This window comes from Bos mutus, chromosome 3 (assembly GCF_027580195.1).
Source record: "Bos mutus isolate GX-2022 chromosome 3, NWIPB_WYAK_1.1, whole genome shotgun sequence".
Lineage (NCBI taxonomy): Eukaryota > Metazoa > Chordata > Mammalia > Artiodactyla > Bovidae > Bos > Bos mutus.
In genome coordinates this window covers 14,070,409-14,089,794 of record NC_091619.1, presented here as the reverse complement: position 1 = coordinate 14,089,794, position 19,386 = coordinate 14,070,409, and the positions used below count along the sequence as shown (strand labels likewise).

General features: G+C 41.7%; 1 protein-coding gene across 2 annotated transcripts in view; it reads left to right on the top strand.

Moving 5' to 3' along the window:
- Positions 1 to 14,341, top strand: part of LIX1L (limb and CNS expressed 1 like) — a 30,271-nt gene extending 15,930 nt beyond the window's left edge. The window contains exons 4-12 of one of the 2 annotated variants that reach the window (XM_070367046.1): positions 5,747 to 5,842; positions 6,398 to 6,475; positions 6,797 to 6,950; positions 12,350 to 12,472; positions 12,748 to 12,807; positions 12,936 to 13,010; positions 13,480 to 13,616; positions 13,885 to 14,021; positions 14,134 to 14,341. In XM_070367046.1, the coding sequence (XP_070223147.1) occupies positions 5,747 to 5,842; positions 6,398 to 6,475; positions 6,797 to 6,950; positions 12,350 to 12,472; positions 12,748 to 12,807; positions 12,936 to 13,010; positions 13,480 to 13,616; positions 13,885 to 14,021; positions 14,134 to 14,179 (906 nt within the window). In that variant the 3' untranslated portion in view covers positions 14,180 to 14,341. Of the gene's footprint in view, positions 1 to 5,746; positions 5,843 to 6,397; positions 6,476 to 6,796; positions 6,951 to 12,349; positions 12,473 to 12,747; positions 12,808 to 12,932; positions 13,011 to 13,479; positions 13,617 to 13,884; positions 14,022 to 14,133 lie in introns of both variants that reach the window. The other variant, XM_070367044.1, reaches the window with a different exon arrangement.
- Positions 14,342 to 19,386: the final 5,045 nt, after the last annotated feature.

The window sequence follows — 19,386 nt, the reverse complement described above, 5'->3', positions numbered from 1 at the left end:
TTCCTGCAAAATCAGCTGTCTGGGAGTCTGGTCACCAGATCTGAACAAAGCAGACTGTTTTTTTTTTTGTCTGTACTGGGTCTTCACTGTTGTGCACAGGCTTTCTCTAGTTGTGGCGAGTGTGGGCTACTCTCTAGTTGTGGCGTGTGGGCTCTTGGCGGATTAGCTCAGTAGTTATGGTATGTGGGCCCTAGAGTATATGGGCCTCAGTGGTTGTGGAGCACAGGCTTAGTTGCTCCTTGGCATGTGGGAATTCCTGGACCAGTGATCCAACTGAGCCCCCTGCATTGGCTAGCAGATTCTCAACCACTGGACCATCAGGGAAGTCCAAAGCAGGCTTTAAAACAATTTTTGTTTATTTATTTACTTTTGGCTGTGTTGGCTCTTTGTTGCTACATAGGCTTTTCTCTAGTTGTGGTGAGTGGGGGCTACTCTCTAGTTACGGTATGTGGGCTTCCCACTGGGGTGGTTTCTCTTGTTGCAGAGTAGTCTCTAGGGAGTGCTGAGCTTCAGTAGTTGCAGCTCCCAGGCTCTAGAGCACAGTCTCAATAGTTGTGGTGCTCACTACTATTCAACATAGTTTTGGAAGTTTTGGCTACAGCAGTCAGAGCAGAAAAAGAAATAAAAGGAATCCAAATTGGAAAAGAAGAAGTAAAATTCTCACTGTTTGCAGATGACATGATCCTCTACATAGAAAACCCTAAAGACTCCACCAGAAAATTACTAGAGGTAATCAATGAATATAGTAAAGTTTCGGGATATAAAATCAACCCACAGAAATCCCTTGCATTTCTATACACTATTAATGAGAAAATAGAGAAATTAAGGAAACAATTCCATTCACCATTGCAATGAAAAGAATAAAATACTTAGGGATATATCTACCTAAAGAAACTAAAGACCTATATATAGAAAACTATAAAACACTGGTGAAATAAATCAAAGAGGACACTAACAGATGGAGAAATATATCATGTTCATGGATCGGAAGAATCAATATAGTGAAAATGAGTATACTACCCAAAGAAATCTATAGATTAAATGCAATCCCTATCAAGCTACCAATGGCATTTTTCACAGAGCTAGAACAAATAATTTCACAGTTTGTATGGAAATACAAAAAACCTCGAATAGCCAAAGCAATCTTGAGAAAGAAGAATGGAACTGGAGGAATCAACCTGCCTGACTTCAGGCTCTACTACAAAGCCACAGTCATCAAGACAGTATGGTACTGGCACAAAGACAGAAATATAGATCAATGGAACAAAATAGAAAGCCCAGAGATAAACCCCCGCACCTATGGACACCTTATCTTTGACAAAGGAGGCAAGAATATACAATGGAGAAAAGACAATCTCTTTAACAAGTGGTGCTGGAAAAACTGGTCAACCACTTGTAAAAGAATGAAACTAGAACACTTTCTAACACCATACACAAAAATAAACTCAAAATGGATTAAAGATCTAAACATAAGACCAGAAACTATAAAACTCTTAGAGAAGAACATAGGCAAAACACTCTCCGACATAAATCACAGCAGGATCCTCTATGACCCACCTCCCAGAATATTGGAAATAAAAGCAAAAGTAAACAAATGGGATCTAATTAAAATTAAAAGCTTCTGCACAACAAAAGAAACTATAAGCAAGGTGAAAAGACAGACTTCAGAATGGGAGAAAATAATAGCAAATGAAGCAACTGACAAACAACTAATCTCAAAAATATACAAGCAACTCCTGCAGTTCAATTCCAGAAAAATAAATGAATCAATCAAAATATGGGCCAAAGAATTAAATAGACATTTCTCCAAAAAAGACATACAGATGGCTAACAAACACATGAAAAGATGCTCAACATCACACATTATCAGAAAAATGCAAATCAAAACCACAATGAGGTACCATTTCACACCAGTCAGAATGGCTGCGATCCAAAAGTCTACAAGCAATAAATGCTGGAGAGGATGTGGAGAAAAGGGAACCCTCTTAGACTGTTGGTGGGAATGCAAACTAGTACAGCCACTATGGAGAACAGTGTGGAGATTCCTTAAAAAACTGGAAATAGAACTGCCATACGACCCAGCAATCCCACTGCTGGGCATACACACCAAGGAAACCAGAATTGAAAGAGACACGTGTACCCCAATGTTCATCGCAGCACTGTTTATAATGGCCAGGACATGGAAACAACCTAGATGTCCATCAGCAGATGAATGGATAAGAAAGCTGTGGTACATATACACAATGGAATATTACTCAGCCATTAAAAAGAATACATTTGAATCAGTTCTAATGAGGTGGATGAAACTGGAGCCTATTATACAGAGTGAAGTAAGCCAGAAAGAAAAACACCAATACAGTATACTAATGTATATATATGGAATTTAGAAAGATGGTAACGATAACCCTGTATGGGAGACAGCAAAAGAGACACAGATGTATAGAACAGTCTTTGGACTCTGTGGGAGAGGGAGGCGGGGGATGATTTGGGAGAATGGCATTGAAACATGTATAATATCATATAAGAAACGAATCGCCAGTCCAGGTTCGATGCAGGATACAGGAAGCTTGGGGCTGGTGTACCAGGATGACCCAGAGGGATGGTATGGGGAGGGAGGTGGGAGGGGGGTTCAGGATTGGGAACACCTGTACACCCATGGCGGATTCACTTTGATGTATGGCAAAACCAATACAATATTGTAAAGTAATCAGCCTCTAATTAAAATAAATAAATTTAATTAAAAAAATAGTTGTGGTGCTTTGTTGCTTTGTGGCATGTGGGATCGTCCCGGATCAGGGATCAAACCTGTGTCTCCTGTATTGGCAGGCGGATTCTTTAGCACTGAGCCACGAGGGAAGCATCAAAACAGACTTTTAACCTGGAAAAAAAAAAAAAAGAGTATCATCTACTGGCCCAAATTATTTCCATCTCTCCACTCAGCCATCCTCTAGATACTGGCTTTGCCCTTGGGCTGACTCCCCTCAGGGTACAAGACAGAGACAGAGTTCCATTTGTCAAATACAGAGAAAACTACATTCAGAGACAGAAAGAGACCATCTTTTCTAGTATCTCCTTAGTATTAAGGACTCTATTCCCAGAAGCCTTTTGGCAGACCTTCCCTCTACCACCCATGCCCAGAATTCTCACCTTAAAGTCAGTTACAGGCAAAGGAGATTAGGATTTACCCACTTGGAGTTAGGATAAAATCACTCTTCTCTGAGGTAATTGGGAGATGAGTAGGCCCTGTAGTATGGAAGAAGGAAATAGGCATTGGGTAGGTCACCTGCAGTGTCTGCTACAAAGTGTTTAAGAAATGTAAACTATTATTATTTTCATGCCACTATTCTTTTTTTATTAACCTCTCAAATTTAGAACTTAGTGGATGGCTCATTAATATCCCAGGGGAATTCCCTTTCTCAAAAAAAAAAAAAAATTATTTTCATTTGGTCTTAGCCCATGGTCTGATGCTGGGAGGGATTGGGGGCAGGAGGAGAAGGGGACGACAGAGGATGAGATGGCTGGATGGCATCACTGACTCGATGGATGTGAGTCTGAGTGAACTCCGGGAGTTGGTGATAGACAGGGAGGCCTGGAGTGCTGCAATTCATGGGGTCGCAAAGAGTCGGACACAACTGAGCGACTGAACTGAACTGAACTGAAAGAGTGATGTCCACATTTTTTGCTTTTAACTTTTGTCCTTTAAAAGTCCTGAGTCTAACACTGTATTCTGTCTTTTGACAAATCACCTAGCCTCTGTGGTTCTGAATTTCCTCATTTGTAAAATAAGTAGGTTAAATTAAATTAATTCTAATTACTTTCCAATTATATTCTAATGTTCCTATCACTAATCAAGTGTTCTGTAATTAAATGTTTATTGAATAAATGGAGTTCATTTATAACCTTGTTAGGTGTAGAAGTATCCTATGAGATGGAACTTGCCAATGTTGGGTCATGCCATTTGGTATACTCCAGATAGTTTACAGATGTGCCATGATACTGATCCCCTCAACTCTCAAGGGAACTGAGAAAGGCGTGGGGCAGATGGACTCCTCTGCCCCGCAGCCTCTGCTGGCAGCTGTTCTGTGCTGTATCATGGAGGCACTGAATAAGGTATCGCAGTGAACAGTTCTAGATAAGAATGAAGACTCTTGCTTGCTTCAGAGCCCTAAATCATAATAATGAAAATCACCACCTTTTCTCTCCCTTCCTCTAGATTTTCACTTCTAAATCCAAATTTTATGATCTTTGTTTCAACACAAAGATTTAACCATGCATGGCATGATTATTTCTCATGAGCCACAAAACAAAGTGGGTTGATTTTGAGTAGTTCTGACTTCTTGTTGATTCTAGCACAGTGAAGGCAAAGAATGATAATAAACTAGCACTTATGGTATGCTTACTAAATGCCTGATATTATTTAAGTGTGATACATGTACAGTAAAACCCCATGATAAAGTATCCCACAATAAACTGAATTTGGATATAACTTAATTGGTTCCTGAACTCTACCTGATCCCTTTGCTCAAAAAGAGCAGAATGAAGTTCATTTCTTGGGAGTTTGGGGGTGTGTGTGTGGAACTGGCTAGAAAGAGCAGGAAACCTCTTAGGAAGCAAGAGGAGAAAGCTGGATCCCTGTGTTCCCAGTAGTCTCCCGGCCTAATGTTTCTAGATCGGGTTGACAAAAAGGATCACTAGGAAACCTGGAGATGCCCTCATTTTGGAAGTCCCACAAGACCCTGGACCTAGAATTATCTTTAATAATATGAAACCACCAACCAAATAGCACAAACCAGAGCCCGTACCAGAATGGATTTGGATTGTGTAACTGGATATCAGGTCCAATATGATAATGCACCTACATTATATGCTTAGAATTGTTAGACTAAATTTATCTTTTTTTAATTTAAATTTTTAAAAGAATATCTTTAATCCTTAAAATAATCCTGTAAAATAGATCCATGATTATTGTCATTTTACAAATAAGGTAGCTGGGGAACAGAGAGGTTAAATGACTTCACCAAGACCATAAGAGTAGTCCAGTCCATGCTCTTAACTTCTGTACTGTGTTGTTTTTCATACACTCTAGGCTTACAGGTAGGTCAATGTATCTTAACTCGACCCTGGCAGGGTCATGTTGCCAGTAGAAGACACACGAGGCAAATGTCCAGGAGGCCAAACTGCTACCCAGAATTTGCCATGCTTATGACTTTTATAGTCAGTCTTTAAAATGCATTTGCTAATTGCCCTCTAGGTTAGTCCAGTCTTATATGCTGAACTCACTCTGTTATTTTAGCTAAATCAAGACTCTCCTCTATGTTTCAGTGCTCTCCCTTTTCTAAAATAGGGAAAATCAGATTGACTTGTCTCTGTCACCTAAGTTAAAATGTGTGATGGCTCCAGAGGCCTCTAGGATTTCGCTGAGCAGCAGAATAGCCACTAGCCACATGTAGCTATTGAGCACTTGAATTGAGATATGCTGTAAGATAAACAGACACCAGATTTTGAAAACTTAGTATAAGGAAAACAATGTTTCATTAATAAATTTTATACTAATTATAGTTGAAATAATATTTTAAGTATGTTAGGTTAAATAAAATATGCTATTAAAATTAATACTATTTGTTTTTACTGTAATATGGCAACTAAATTAAACATGTGACTTGTATTATATTTCTCCTGGACAGTCCTGATCGAGTTGATAATCCTGACTGAAAATCTATTGTCTTTTCTTTTCTTCTGTTACCAGGGCAACAGGGAGGAAGCTGACAACCCCAATACAGGGATTGGTGCTTTTCGATTCATGTTGGAATCCAACAAGGGCAAGTCAATGTTGGAGTTTCAGGTACTATACTATTCCACCTACTTCCCTAGCTCTAATAACATGGATTAGACTGTACACACACACATAGACACACACATACACACACACACACGCCTCGTACCAAGACTCAGTTGGAAAGGAAAGGAGAAAAGTTTATAGAATATTTTTCAAAATATAAATATCTTCCTTTCCCCAAGGCCCCAAGGACATATCAGAGTTGGTATAAGGCGTGCTGCCACAAATACATTTTGTGAAAGTTTCCCCATTTAATTATTATAAAAAAACAACAACATTTAATTGTGTATCTGGGTGCCTCAGGTCTCAGTTGCACCATGCCGGATTTTCATTGTGTCATGCGGGATCTTTTGTTGGGGTGCACAGACTCTCTGGTTGTGGCGAGCAGGTTTAGTTGCTCTGTGGCATGTGGGATCTTAGTTCCCTGACCAGGGATTGAACCTGCATCCCCTGGCAGATTCTTAACCACTGGACCACCAGGGAAGTACTCCTCCCCACCATATTTAATTCTTATGCAACCTCCCTATACCAGTCCTGGCACTTCATATTTTCTTCCTCCAGGAGCTAATGACAGTTTTTCAGCTGCTGCACTGGAATGGCAGCCTTAAGGCCATGAGGGAAAGACAGTGCTCTCGGCAGGTAAGAGTTCCTGTGGATGAGGGGAGTCTGGCAGAAGGGCTGTTTTGAGGTGGCTGTTGTGTTATAAATAAGCAGGCCTACCAGGTTGTGAGTCTTGAAAGGCTTAGGTAAAGTGCCCACTTCATTCCTATAATCTTAACTGTGATTCTTTTACCTGCCTTGCTTCTCCCACCAGGAGGTTTTCCTGTAAGACTCTCCTCAGAGGACACCAGTGCTGACTTTGGTTAGGACTCAAAGGCTGAGAGTTCCTAGTCCCAGATGGGTTAATGAGGAATGAACCTTTACTTTGTCCGTGATTTTCACATTCCTCTCCCCCTCCAGGAAGTGTTGGCTCATTATTCACACCGAGCCCTAGATGATGATATTCGCCACCAAATGGCACTGGACTGGGTGAGCCGGGAGCAGAGTGTGCCAGGGGCACTGTCTAGAGAGCTGGCCTCTACTGAGCGGGAGCTGGATGAAGCCCGGCTGGCAGGCAAGGAGCTGCGCTTCCACAAGGAGAAGAAAGATATTCTCATGCTGGCTGCTGGGCAATTGGGCAATATGCATTCCTCCAACTGCTAGGCATCTACCCACATACTCGCATCATCTCCAGGCCCGTTTTTTATATGTCCTTTCTAAGACTTAGTGTGATTTCTGTACATACTTTCTCAATTTTATACTTTAAAATATAGAGAGATATATATGTGTATGTATAAATTCTACACCTAGATTCCTATTTGCTGAGATATCCCTTTTCTTACTTCTAGTTTTTGGATGTAGTTGCTTTTGAAACATATCCACACTGCTTTACAAGAAGAGCAGGCTGTCTTCAGAGCTTTGTGGGCTCTTACACTGCTAGTAACTCTGTGTAGTCATTTCAGTAGCACAAAATGACTTACTAGGTGTTCACGTCTCCTTTTAAAATAACAAGGAGCTTGAATAAGGGCTGTGAGCCCCACCCTTACCCTCATTCCTGCTTTCTCTTGGACCAAACAGAGCATGAAAATGAAAACTTTGGCTTTGGTTTTATCTTGAGCTGGGCCTACTTGGTACCAAGTTGTTCCCTCAGTAACTAGGTTATTTCATAACTTACATCACACCACACTACCACCTTACTCCTCTTCTGCCTCCAAATGGTACTTCATTTTAGGGCTTCCTCACATTATTATTTGAAAGGGAAATGGAGAGCTGTTTGTTTCTTAATTTTAAAATCATTGCTGAGAAACTTCCCAGGAAGAAGAGAGGAATTATAAACACAGCCTGCAGGGGTTTATCACCTGTGTTGCTTCTGGGGCCTAGATACCATACCATACCAGAATCTATTGAACGGGTAAGGGTTGAAGTTACTCATCTTTCCATATTCTCTTTTCAATCCTCCTCCCCTGCTCACCAAGCTTAGTTAAGCCCTGTCTATAGATCTTCCTGCTGCAAAGATTGGTAAAGGTAAAACATATTTCCCTTTCTTAAAAACCTCCTCCCATCATTTTGGTTTTTGGAAACATCTGTCCAATTTGGTGAGGGCTATGTTCCTCCTACTCCCATGAAGTGGCTACTGTTTATGACCTTAGATGTATATAACTAGATTCACATTGGTGTTCCTCTTTTCTTTCCTCTTCCTCCACAATGATTATTAGAGCATGAGCCGATCAGGAAAATTAGAAGATACTTTGGCATTATGGCACTTCCTAATGGGAACCATGAGAAACTCCAGGACGGGAAAGAGAATCAATGATCAGCTAATTATGTATTTAATATGAATACTATTCTCTTCCCTTACCTCTTTCCTGGGTAAAACAGGAGAAAGATGATCTGGAGTATAGCTAAAGCATTCCCCTTTGGGAGAATTTTTTGTACATCTCTCTAAGATATATTTTCTTCTTGTTTCTGTACTCACCTTAATACTATATTATAGCTCAGTGCACTTCCTAAACTGAGTTTGGGAAATTTAATATTCCTGTAATTACACTTTCTGTTTAACAGTTATACACTTTGCTTTTAGAAATAGGTTAGAAAACAGGCTACAATTTGCACATTTGGATCAGATAGGGGAAAGATGAAAGTCAGCTTTCTTGCTTTTGAAATCATCTTAGTGACCAGTATATATGGGACCAGAGATAAGGAATCTAACAACAGTAATATTAGTACTTGAAAGGGATTTCCTTGAATTCTCCAAGCCCCATCTCTGTATTCCATGAAACACATGTAAGGTTGGAGCAGAGGCTCCCTACTTTTAAATAATAGGTGTGTCTATTCAGTTTTTATTTATGTTTATAATCCAGAAATCACAAACCCTCATTTCTCCTTTGCTGTTTTCTCTGTGAGTTATGGAAAGAACTTGTCTTCGCATCTCCTTGATTATTTTTCTCAAATACCAACCAGTAAGATCCCAAAGAACTTGGAGAAAAATTGTTCCCTGATATGTCCACCTTTGGTGTTAAATTTTTACTTACCTTTTTAGTACTCTCTATGTATTTTATATGTATAATTTTATATAATTAAAAATAGATTTTTGTCTAGTGAGCCATATTGACTCTTTCTTGAGACCCATGTATCAGAGACGTTCTAAAACGACCCTCTTAAAAAGTTCAAAAAAGAACTTTTCTTAGTATTTTTAGGGTGGAAGAAATAAGATTGTACTGCTGGGAGAAGGCATCTGCCTCCCCTTCTCCAGATATTTGAGGAGCCTGAATTTGGTTCTTGACCCTTTCTCCTCAAGTTCTGCCCTTTTTCACTAGCAGTCACACCCACTGTGGTGGCTTAAACTCTATCATACACCCAGTTCTCAAACCTGTTCCTTCCACCCCAACCTCTTTTGAGCTTTTATATCTGTATTTCCACACATTGCACATTACCACCTGAATGACACACGCTCTTTGAACTTACTTATCTAAAATAAAACCCATTTCTCCATACATTCTCCTCTTTGACTCCCCACGTTACTGAAATTACTGCCCAGCAATCTGAGCTAGAACCTCAATTCTCCTTGAGATCCTTCAATTCCTCTTTGCCATCATCTAATCAATCACTTACTGTTGAGTTTACCCCTATATAAACTTCCTAATCTGTTTTGTCCATATCTACTGAATTGGTTCATTCCTTTAGCATCTCAGGGCTGGACCACTGCAACAGCTTCCTAATTATCTCTACCTTCATTCTTCACATCTTCTTCATTACTATCAGATTTCTTTCTAAAATACTTATCACTGTACCACTCCCTTGCTTAAACTATCATCTAGCTATCTTTACCTTTAGCAGCACTTCCCAAAGTTCTATATGTGAACCCTTGGCATTATCTGACAAGATTTTCGGTGGTAGATGGCCAAACATTTTTCATTTTTATTAGTTATGCTTTTATCTGAATTTGTAATAGAAAAATATGGTCTCCACTGCTGGCAGTGATATTTAAACAGTATAAATTTGTTTGGGGCTTCCCTGATAGCTCAATGGTAAAGAATCCTACCTGCAATGTGGAAGACCTAGGTTCAATTCCTGGGTTGGGAAGATCCCATGGAGGAGGGCATGGCAACCCACTCCAGTACTCTTGCCTGGAGAATTCCATGGACAGAGGAGCCTGGCAGGCTACAGTCCATGGGGTTGCAAAGAGGTGGACATAACTGAGCAACTAAGCACAGCACAGCACGTAAATTTAAAATGCCAGTCTATTTAAGGAAAAACACAAGTCAAAAATAGTATGGGGGCTACTTGCAAATGTTAAAAATTATGAATACTAAAATATTGAATTAGAAAAATTTCTTGCCTATAGGGTAAGTTCCAAATTTTTAGCATGACATACAGTTTGACCCTAAACTGTATTTCCAACTTTGTTTCCTAATTAGATAGCATCAGGCATAAAAAATTTCTTGCCCTCCTGATATTCATTGGATATGTATTTAGCAATTGTCTACTATGAATCAGGCACTGGTCTGAACTTTGAGGATATAGTTGTAAATAAGAATGTCTGCCAATGCGAAAGACAGTAAACAAACTAGAACGTAAACAAAGTAATTCAAGATTTGATTTTAAATTCTGTCAAGGAAATAAGAGTGAAGGATAGAACAGAGAAGACTCCTTTGAGTGACAGCAGTATTTCAGGGAGACCTACAGGATGGGGTTGAACCAGCCATGTGAAAAGCTGAAGGAAGCTCATCAGGGACAGAAAGTTACAAAATGTCCAGAGATGAGAAAGTGTACAAGATAGTTGAGTATAGGGAGTAAACATAGTTGAGAAAAGTATAGTAAAGTAATAGGTGAGAGGGAAGAATGGTGGTGAAACAGTATGGAGACACAGAGCAGGCTGTGAGTCTGAATTTTATTCTAAGTGCAAAAATAAGTAAGGGGGATATCAGTAGAGATGTGACTTTTTTTTTTTTAAAAAGAAGATTATACTATGTACGGTAGAGAATGGATTAATGTTTCTTAGTTTCAATACAACTGTTTTGCCTGGAAAGCAAAACAGCCTTACAAGCACAGTTTAAATGGAAGCCCTCCCTCAAATGCACTCTCCTTATTTCCAGTCCTATTAGAAACTTGTATTGCTGTAGTACCTTGTAACAGCAATGATCACTTTCATAATGTTATTATAAAGTGATTGATGCTGTACTTCCCCTTGTATTGCTAGCACCTCTTCTAATATTAGACACACATATAGGCATTCACAACTGATTTAAAAATTAATAAATAAGTGACTACTTATCCACTACTGTTTTTTAAGGCCTACGTCGGATTCCAGAATGTGGGGGCAATATTCTTTTTCGCCTCAACTCCTGGGTTTTTAAACGTGAAATGTCTGTACTATCCTCAAAGAAGCTAAAGCCTCTGTTTTATTTAAAATCACGACTTTTTCTTTTTAATTCCCAGAAGCGGTGGGTAGAATTTAAGAGACTATTTTTAATTTGGGGGGCGGGTGCGTGACCCCGGGTTTGCGGGATTTTAGTTCCCCCACCAGGAACTGAACGGGGCCCCCGAAGTAAAAATGTGGAGCCGCCAGGGAATTTCTTGAGACATTATTAAATTAAAAAAGAAAAGTTGATATGTGTCTCATCAGTAGTATTTCACGGGAAACCAGGTCGGCTGATTTTCTTGAGAGAAAGCCGATGCTGGGAGGGATTGGGGGCAGGAGGAGAAGGGGACGACAGAGGATGAGATGGCTGGATGGCATCACCGACTCGATGGACGTGAGTTTGAGTGAACTCTGGGAGTTGGTGATGGACAGGGAGGCCTGGCGTGCTGCGATTCAGGGGACACGACTGAGCGACTGAACTGAACTGAACAGTACGTTCCAGAAGCAGCTTTTTGAAGTAGCATTGCTGACTTTTTTTTTTTTTAATGCTTCCATCACAGATCCAGCTGCTCCTCGGTACAGTATAGGCCTGCAAGTTTTTAGAGAAAAAACTTTCTTCAGCTTCCATTTCCTGGTATGGAATGAAAAGAGACGAAAAGCAACCCGCTAATAAAAATTCGGCTGGGCTTCACAAGGAAATGGCAACCCCCTTCAGTATTCTTGCCTGGAGAACTCCATGGACAGAGGAGCCTGGCGGGCTACAGCCCACAGGATCGCAAAGAACTGATCCGACTTAGCGACTAACACTTTCACTTTTCACTGTTAGTAGTTACTCTTTGTTGGCTGCTCTGGTTAAGTTACTTAGTGTTAGGGGCTCAGTCAGGTCCGAAACTTTGGTTAAGAGGAACTCACTAGCCCCGCCCACCCCCTACCTCGCCGCACACGGGTGCCGCGCTCAGCTCATGACGCGCTCAAGATGGCTACAGTAACACTTCCGGTATCTTCCCAAACTAGGCCCGCCTCCATTGCGTATTTTTACCGCGCCGAGGGCGGGACCTAGTGTTAGTTTTTAATTGGTCAACTTGATTGATGACCTTTTCCCTCCGCGACAGTTTCCCGAGGAGCCAAGTGCCTGAGAGGCACGGACGAGAGTTGGAGGGAAGGAAAGATGGCGGACGTACTTGATCTTCATGAGGCTGGGGGCGAGGATTTCGCCATGGATGAGGATGGGGACGGTGAGGACAGTGGAGGCGGCTGCGGGAAGCGGGGAAGGTGCGAGAGAAGGACGTTTTAGGAAAATATAATCTTTCTCCCCATTGGGGAGGATACGAGCCAGGGAACCGGGTTCTGTTGGTTGGAGACTCCGCCCCCTTTGGGCGGAAGAGGGGCGGGCCGGGAAGGGACAGCCTGGAGGTGGTGGGATTTGCTTTCAGATAATGTCTTGCAGAGAGAATATTGTTGTAAACACCTGTTACCTTTTTCACTTATTCCTTTTCTTCTGGGGCTCCAGAGAGCATCCACAAACTAAAAGAAAAAGCGAAGAAACGGAAGGGCCGTGGCTTTGGCTCCGGTGAGTGTCTGTGGGTGGAATGGGGTCGAATGGAGAGAGCTACGAGTTTTGGAATCCCCATTCAGACCTACGGTGAACAGTGGGAGAAGGGGGATTTCCGGTGATCTGCTGTGTGTTTCTAATAGAAGAGGGGTCTCGAGCGCGGATGCGTGAGGATTATGACAGCGTGGAGCAGGATGGCGATGAACCCGGACCACAACGCTGTAAGTAAATGGAATCGGTAGGGATCTGTCTGTACAGAGTTAGGGACCAATGAAATAAAACCCAGTAGGAATGGAGCCCTGGGATTTCTTTGGAAGGAGTGATGCTAAAGCTGAAACTCCAGTACTTTGGCCACCTCATGCGAAGAGTTGACTCATTGGAAAAGACTCTGATGCTGGGAGGGATTGGGGGCAGGAGGAGAAGGAGACGACAGAGGATGAGATGGCTGGATGGCATCACTGACTCGATGGACGTGAGTCTGAGTGAACTCCGTGAGTTGGTGATGGACAGGGAGGCCTGGCGTGCTGTGATTCATGGGGTCACAAAAAGTCGGACACGACTGAGCGACTGAACTGAGGAATGGAGTCAGAGGTCGCTTAACCAATCTCTGTGGAGCCTGCACACACTTGTGTGATCTTGCTTAAGTGTTTCTTGTGCTCAAACAACTTTCCTTCGTTCCCCTACCTACAGCTGTTGAAGGTTGGATTCTCTTTGTCACTGGAGTCCATGAGGAAGCCACGGAAGAAGACATCCATGATAAATTTGCAGAGTATGGAGAAATAAAAAATATCCATCTCAATCTGGACAGACGTACAGGATATCTAAAGGTATCTTGAGCCATACTCCATTGCCTCTCTTCATCCATAACCCTTAGACAGCATTGGTAGTTCTCCAAAGTTGACTGTGGTTGGCCAAGAGTTGAAATAAAATGAGATTGGGAATTGATTGTTAGACATAGCAAAGAGGCAGAAACAGACAAGTTGTATGTATAATAGGGATGTGACATGCATTTGTTGTTTAAGGTTGATAGATTTTTCTAGTTGAGTAGAAAAAAGCTTGATGGAGTTTTGATAATCTGTCTTTTTCTTGTTCCAGGGGTATACTCTAGTTGAGTATGAAACATACAAGGAGGCCCAGGCTGCTATGGAGGGACTCAATGGCCAGGATTTGATGGGACAGCCAATCAGCGTGGACTGGTGTTTTGTTCGGGGTCCACCCAAGGGCAAGAGGAGGTAAAGTGCAGAGGGAAAAACATTATCTTAGTGGAAGGAGTATGAGCAAAGCAGAATAAGGACATAGTATTATGTTCGTCTCATGGGCCCTGCCCCTTTTCCTTCTTTGTAGAGGTGGTCGAAGACGCAGCAGGAGTCCAGACCGGAGACGTCGCTGACCTATCCTCTGTTGTTCAGGTGTTCTCTCCAGAGATTCCATTTGACCATGCAACCTTGGAGAAATACGGCTGGGGTGGAACTCACTGTGTTTATATTTAATCTCTTACCCTGTTTAGTGTTTCTTTTGAATTATGAATAAATGTACAATTTTTGTTTTCTAATTACTTAACTTCCCTTTTCTAATATTGCAAGCTCTGGAGTACTATTTACAGTGAGGCAGTATGGGTCACTGTGAAGATATTTCTCCCAGGGACTGAATTCTGTGTGAGTTTCTACGTTAGATAGTCTCCAGTGTCAGCTAGGGTCAAGTAGAGACACTGCTCAGTATTTCTTTTTCTTCGAAGCTAAGAGAGCAAGGGTAGAAGTAAGATGTTCTCATGACAGTAAGGAATAATCATTCTGTTCCTATATATGCTGTCCTGAGCAAGTGGTAACATAGAAATGTCTCTTTTTGCTCTCCTGCGTTTCTTGCTGCCACATTTGTTTGTACTTCTGTCTAAGAGCTTAAATCTCCTGTTGGGGCACTCTTCCAGAACCTCCTTCCCTGGAGGAGTCTATACTATGTTCTTGATGCCCTCTTCAGCACCCAAAGGTGAAGGCCCCATAGAGGAGAGGATCCAGAGGAGCACTGAGGAGGCCAAAGAGGAAAAAGATGTGGCTGAGGCTAGGAGGCACTTCAGTTAGCATGGTGGGAGAGAACCAGTACCAAAGACCCAGAAGGTAATAAGGTGTCCAGCAGAAGATGAAGGTCAGTAGGATAAGTAGGGCCAGTCGTAGGGCCCGATGATGAACACGGGAGTGATTGTATAAGGAGTGGCAGAGGGCAAATTCACCTGCAGGGGCTGGGAATTTAGAAAATTCACTCAAATTCAGAACCACTCAGCTTCTAAATTGATAGGCAGAAATTGTGAGATAGAGCTCTTCCCTCTATAAATAGAGAAGCTGCAAGCCCTCCTCCCCTTCCCAACCTGGGACTATATGCTCCCTTCCCGTCAGGGATTATGACAGACATGCTGGAAAAAAGGTTTCAATTTGAGGTGCTATGGTACACTGAAGCTACAAAGTCTGTTTGAAGTGTTGTTGGTGTCCAAGAGCAAAGGAGAATAGTGATCACCCTTCTTCTTAATTCTTGCCTAGCTAACTCAACTTCAGAGAATGATAGCTAGTGGCTGGTTAGAATTGAAGGCATTCAATGAAATTAGTGTGGTATTAGCTGCTAGAGATACAGTTTGTTGTTAGTCGCTAAGTTGCATCCAATTCTTTTGTGACCCCACAGGCTATAACCCACCAGGCTCCTCTGTCCATGGGGTTTCCCAGTCAAGAATACTGGAATGGGCTGCCATTTCATTCTGCAGGGGATCTTCCCAACCCAGGGATTGAACTCGAATGTTCTGCAGTGCAGGCAGATTATTTACCACTAAGCCACTGGGCAAGCCCCTTGGTTTGATAGATAGCTATCATATTAATGAGGCTAGACAATAGTTTTAGGGTAGGGGTTAGGGCCTGGAGGTTGGAGTCTCACCATGGTTCCCCTTCCTTGTCTGGGGAGTAGACACACTGCAGACAATGTGGCTATAGCAGATGGTCATTGCAATCAGTGGCAGCAGAAAGAGACAGCAGAAGATGAAGAGGTTGTAGATGATCTCTTGCCATTGAGTCTTGAAGCTGCCTTTGGTGACACACCGAGTGAAGGGACCTGGACCAGCGCGTCAGATGGTACGGAACAGGAACAGCTAGATTGGAGTCAAGGACTATTAGAACTGGTCTCCCTTCCTTTTCCCCTGCCAAGCTACCTACCAATTCAACACTGTCTCCTCCCGATTAATTCATTCTTTTGTGTGTGTGTGATTGTCAAGAAATTTGGGAGCTAATATAGTGCATAATCTCAATCCATTCTTAATTCCCTGCAGTGCTGAGTAATGGTACATCCGTGGTGCCATATTTAAAAGGTTAGAAATATATCTTGAAAATCTCTATTTTCCTCTTAGGGTATGCTTATTAAATCCAGAACTTAAAGGATCCTGTCTTTTGAGTACTATCTACCATTTTATAAGAGGATATCTCTACCACCTCACCCACATTTTTTTTCCCTCACCATTTTTAGCTGAAATTATTTTCCTGATGTGTCTGTGATTAATTCTGTGGGAAAAAGAAATCTTACATAAAATGGGAGGTGCTAGAGTTGCAGGCTATTTTGCAGTCACTCTCTAAAGTGACTTTAGTAATAGTCCTATGTACAATAATTATAATGGTGAAATAACAATAAAATTTAACATTTTCCAAATGTGGTTGGCTGCCTCTCCTTTTTTTGGTAAACTAGTTTTTGGCTTGAATCAGTAAAGAGCATTTTTCAATTGAGAGCTTCAGGGTTTGTACCTTAGTTCAGGTAAGGTAGATTGAGTCAGTATTAGTTTGATAAAAGGCAAACTTAGTAGGTATCAAATTCCTAGGTATGAGGCCTTTCAGAAAGGGATTTCAGCTGGCATGAGGGACTTTTAGGAAAAGTGAATAGTTTTAGTCACAGACATGATTTTATGAACTGATTGGAGTTATGACCAGGCTATTCTAGTTGGGGAGTGGTCTTTCCTTTACTCCTATCTTGAGTCCATATATTCCTGGATGGGTTTTTTTTTTTTTTTTGGTGGTGGGGCTGGGGGGCGGGGGCAGGGGGAGCGCTGTGGTGAGGGTGGTGTGTGTGCATGGCTTGGCACTATACCTAGAAACATCTGACTTGTGAGAAGGTTTAAAAATAGGCAAGGTTCGGGGACTTATATTTTAGTCCAGCCTCTGACTATTTTATATGCATTTTATATTTTACCACCTACTATAGAAACCTTTACTTCTGATACTTGGAAATGAGTCTACGAAAATAATTTCTAACTACACCAATATTCCCTTGACCATGCTAACAATTTTTAATTGACATATTTTAAATGCAACATACGGGCATTGCAGGTTGATAATTTTTTTTTAAAGAGGTTGATAATTTGGAACCCAAAATAACACTTTTTGCACCTGAATCATGTTACCATCAGTTTGCTATTGAAGCAAATAGAAATTGCATTATTGGACTGTCAGTCTCCAAGGAAGGATGAAATTCATCTATTCCATAATCTTGTTGTCTATGGATTTCAAGTGATTTAGCCAAAGTTATCCAGCTAGTTAGTGGTAGAGCCTAGACTCAGAAAAAAACAGAGCAAATTAATACAAACAACAAAAACAGTCCTAATTCTAATTCCCAGTCCACTTCTAAAATTCATTTCATATAAACCCAATTAATTTCTTTTGCACTGAGGCAACAGGCAAAGGGGTCCTGTTTACAACATACTGTTGGAAGCAGTATTTTTTGTTTGTCTTAGAACTGCAGTCAGACTAACTTTTGGTAGTTATATTTCTAATATTTGAGGATTTAAGAATCCAATCTTAAATGTGACTACAATGCATTATTCCAGAGACTGAAATGTTACCCCTCTCCCTGACATAATCCCAACCACAGGCTCAGAGATGCTGCTTTACTCCCTTTTCCCAGATGGTGTTAGTGGTTTTGTTTTGAAGGAATTGCTCCATATTTAGCTTTTTTTTTTTCTTCTAGATTTATAGTTTGTTTTCAATACTGAGATTTGATGAATTGGCACTCAAGTTCAGATGCACCCTTTTGTTTCCATTTTGACACAATAAAGCTAGAGTAAAAAATACAAATCTGATTATGTTACTCTACCTTTTACTTAGTGTTTCCCCACTGCCCTTAGGATAAAGTACAAGCTTAATATTTGTGAAATTGGTTCTTCCTTCCCCTCCAGGCTCATTACTTGCCATTTTCTAGCCCTCAACTTTAACTGCGATTACTTTTGAGATTTTCTACCCTCCACCTTCTCCAGCATTCCTCCTGCTTTGTCTTAACACCTATCTTTCAAGAATGAAATTTTGATATCTCTAGGAAGTCAGGAAGCTTTCCCTGAATGACCAAAAGTGGGTCAGACACCCCCCATTGTTCCTTAGCTCCTTAAGCTTAGCTTTAGCATAACACTTAACTGGACATTATATTGTAATTGCCTACTTATTTGACTCTGCACTCATCTGTAAATTTCTTGAAGGCAAGACTTTGTTGCTCTATCCTTGATAGAGCATTTAATGCACCTGGGGGAACTGCATTTTTTTTTTTTAATTGGTGAATGAAGGTATCACAAAGTTTTACCCAAAGTCCCGGATTTCACTCTTTTTTTATTTTTTTTTTAGTTTTCTTGTCACTGTCTTAATGTCTTCCCAAGGAGGACACTCCATGCTCTGAAGCTTTCCTGCAATAATCTGAAGAAGGTGGGCCTACGATGATGCAAAGAGGTGGAAGCCAAGTGTAGTAAAAACAAAGACTCAATAGAAATACAAATTAACATGCAATGATCTTAACTAGCAAAAGAGCAGAGGCTCCCACCCTGAGGATTAATGTTGACCATGGCCAAGCACACCCCTTGAATCCAGAGGCTCATGTTGTGTACTCAAATTCTTGTCCAGTCTAGCCCTGAGTCCCTAGTCACTCACCTGGGGCAAGGTGAGCAGGAAGCTGAGTCCCCAGGCTACCCCAAGAAGTTTCCTTCCAGCTGAGCGCGGTCCAAACGGGTGGAGTACGGCTGCCTGGTGGTCGAGCCCAATAACCAGGCAGGAAAGCTGCGGCATACATGGCCACTAGTTTCAGGAACACGAGTGTCCGACATGTAATGTCCCCGGCCAGCCATTGAACAGTGATATTCCAGGTCGCATCTGGGGGCATAACCACAAAAGTGACCAGTAAGTCGGCAACTGCTAAATGGGCGAACAGTCGTCGTACCGGAGAGGGACAGAGCTGGCTGGGTTGCGGCCGTTTCACTGACCACAGCACGGCCAGGTTCCCTCCAGCCGAAGAAACAAACAGCACGACAGTCACTCCCATTCGCACCTCGGCGGCAACTGAGAAGGTGGGTAGCTCTGCGCCCTCCACCTCTATTCCTGATCCTACCCAGACCTCCTCCCCCGCCGCTGATGACCCCCAAGGGGTGACGTTGCCTGCAGACATGGTGACCTGGAAAGAAAAGGGGCGGGGCGATGAAGTGTGGATCTGAAGAGGTAAGCTGCGTTCAGTTTCTTCTCCCTCCTCAGGATATGACATGGTTATTTTGCGAATTTCGTCCACTAAAGCGTCTATCTCTGGAGACTCCGTCTGTAATCTGGAGGT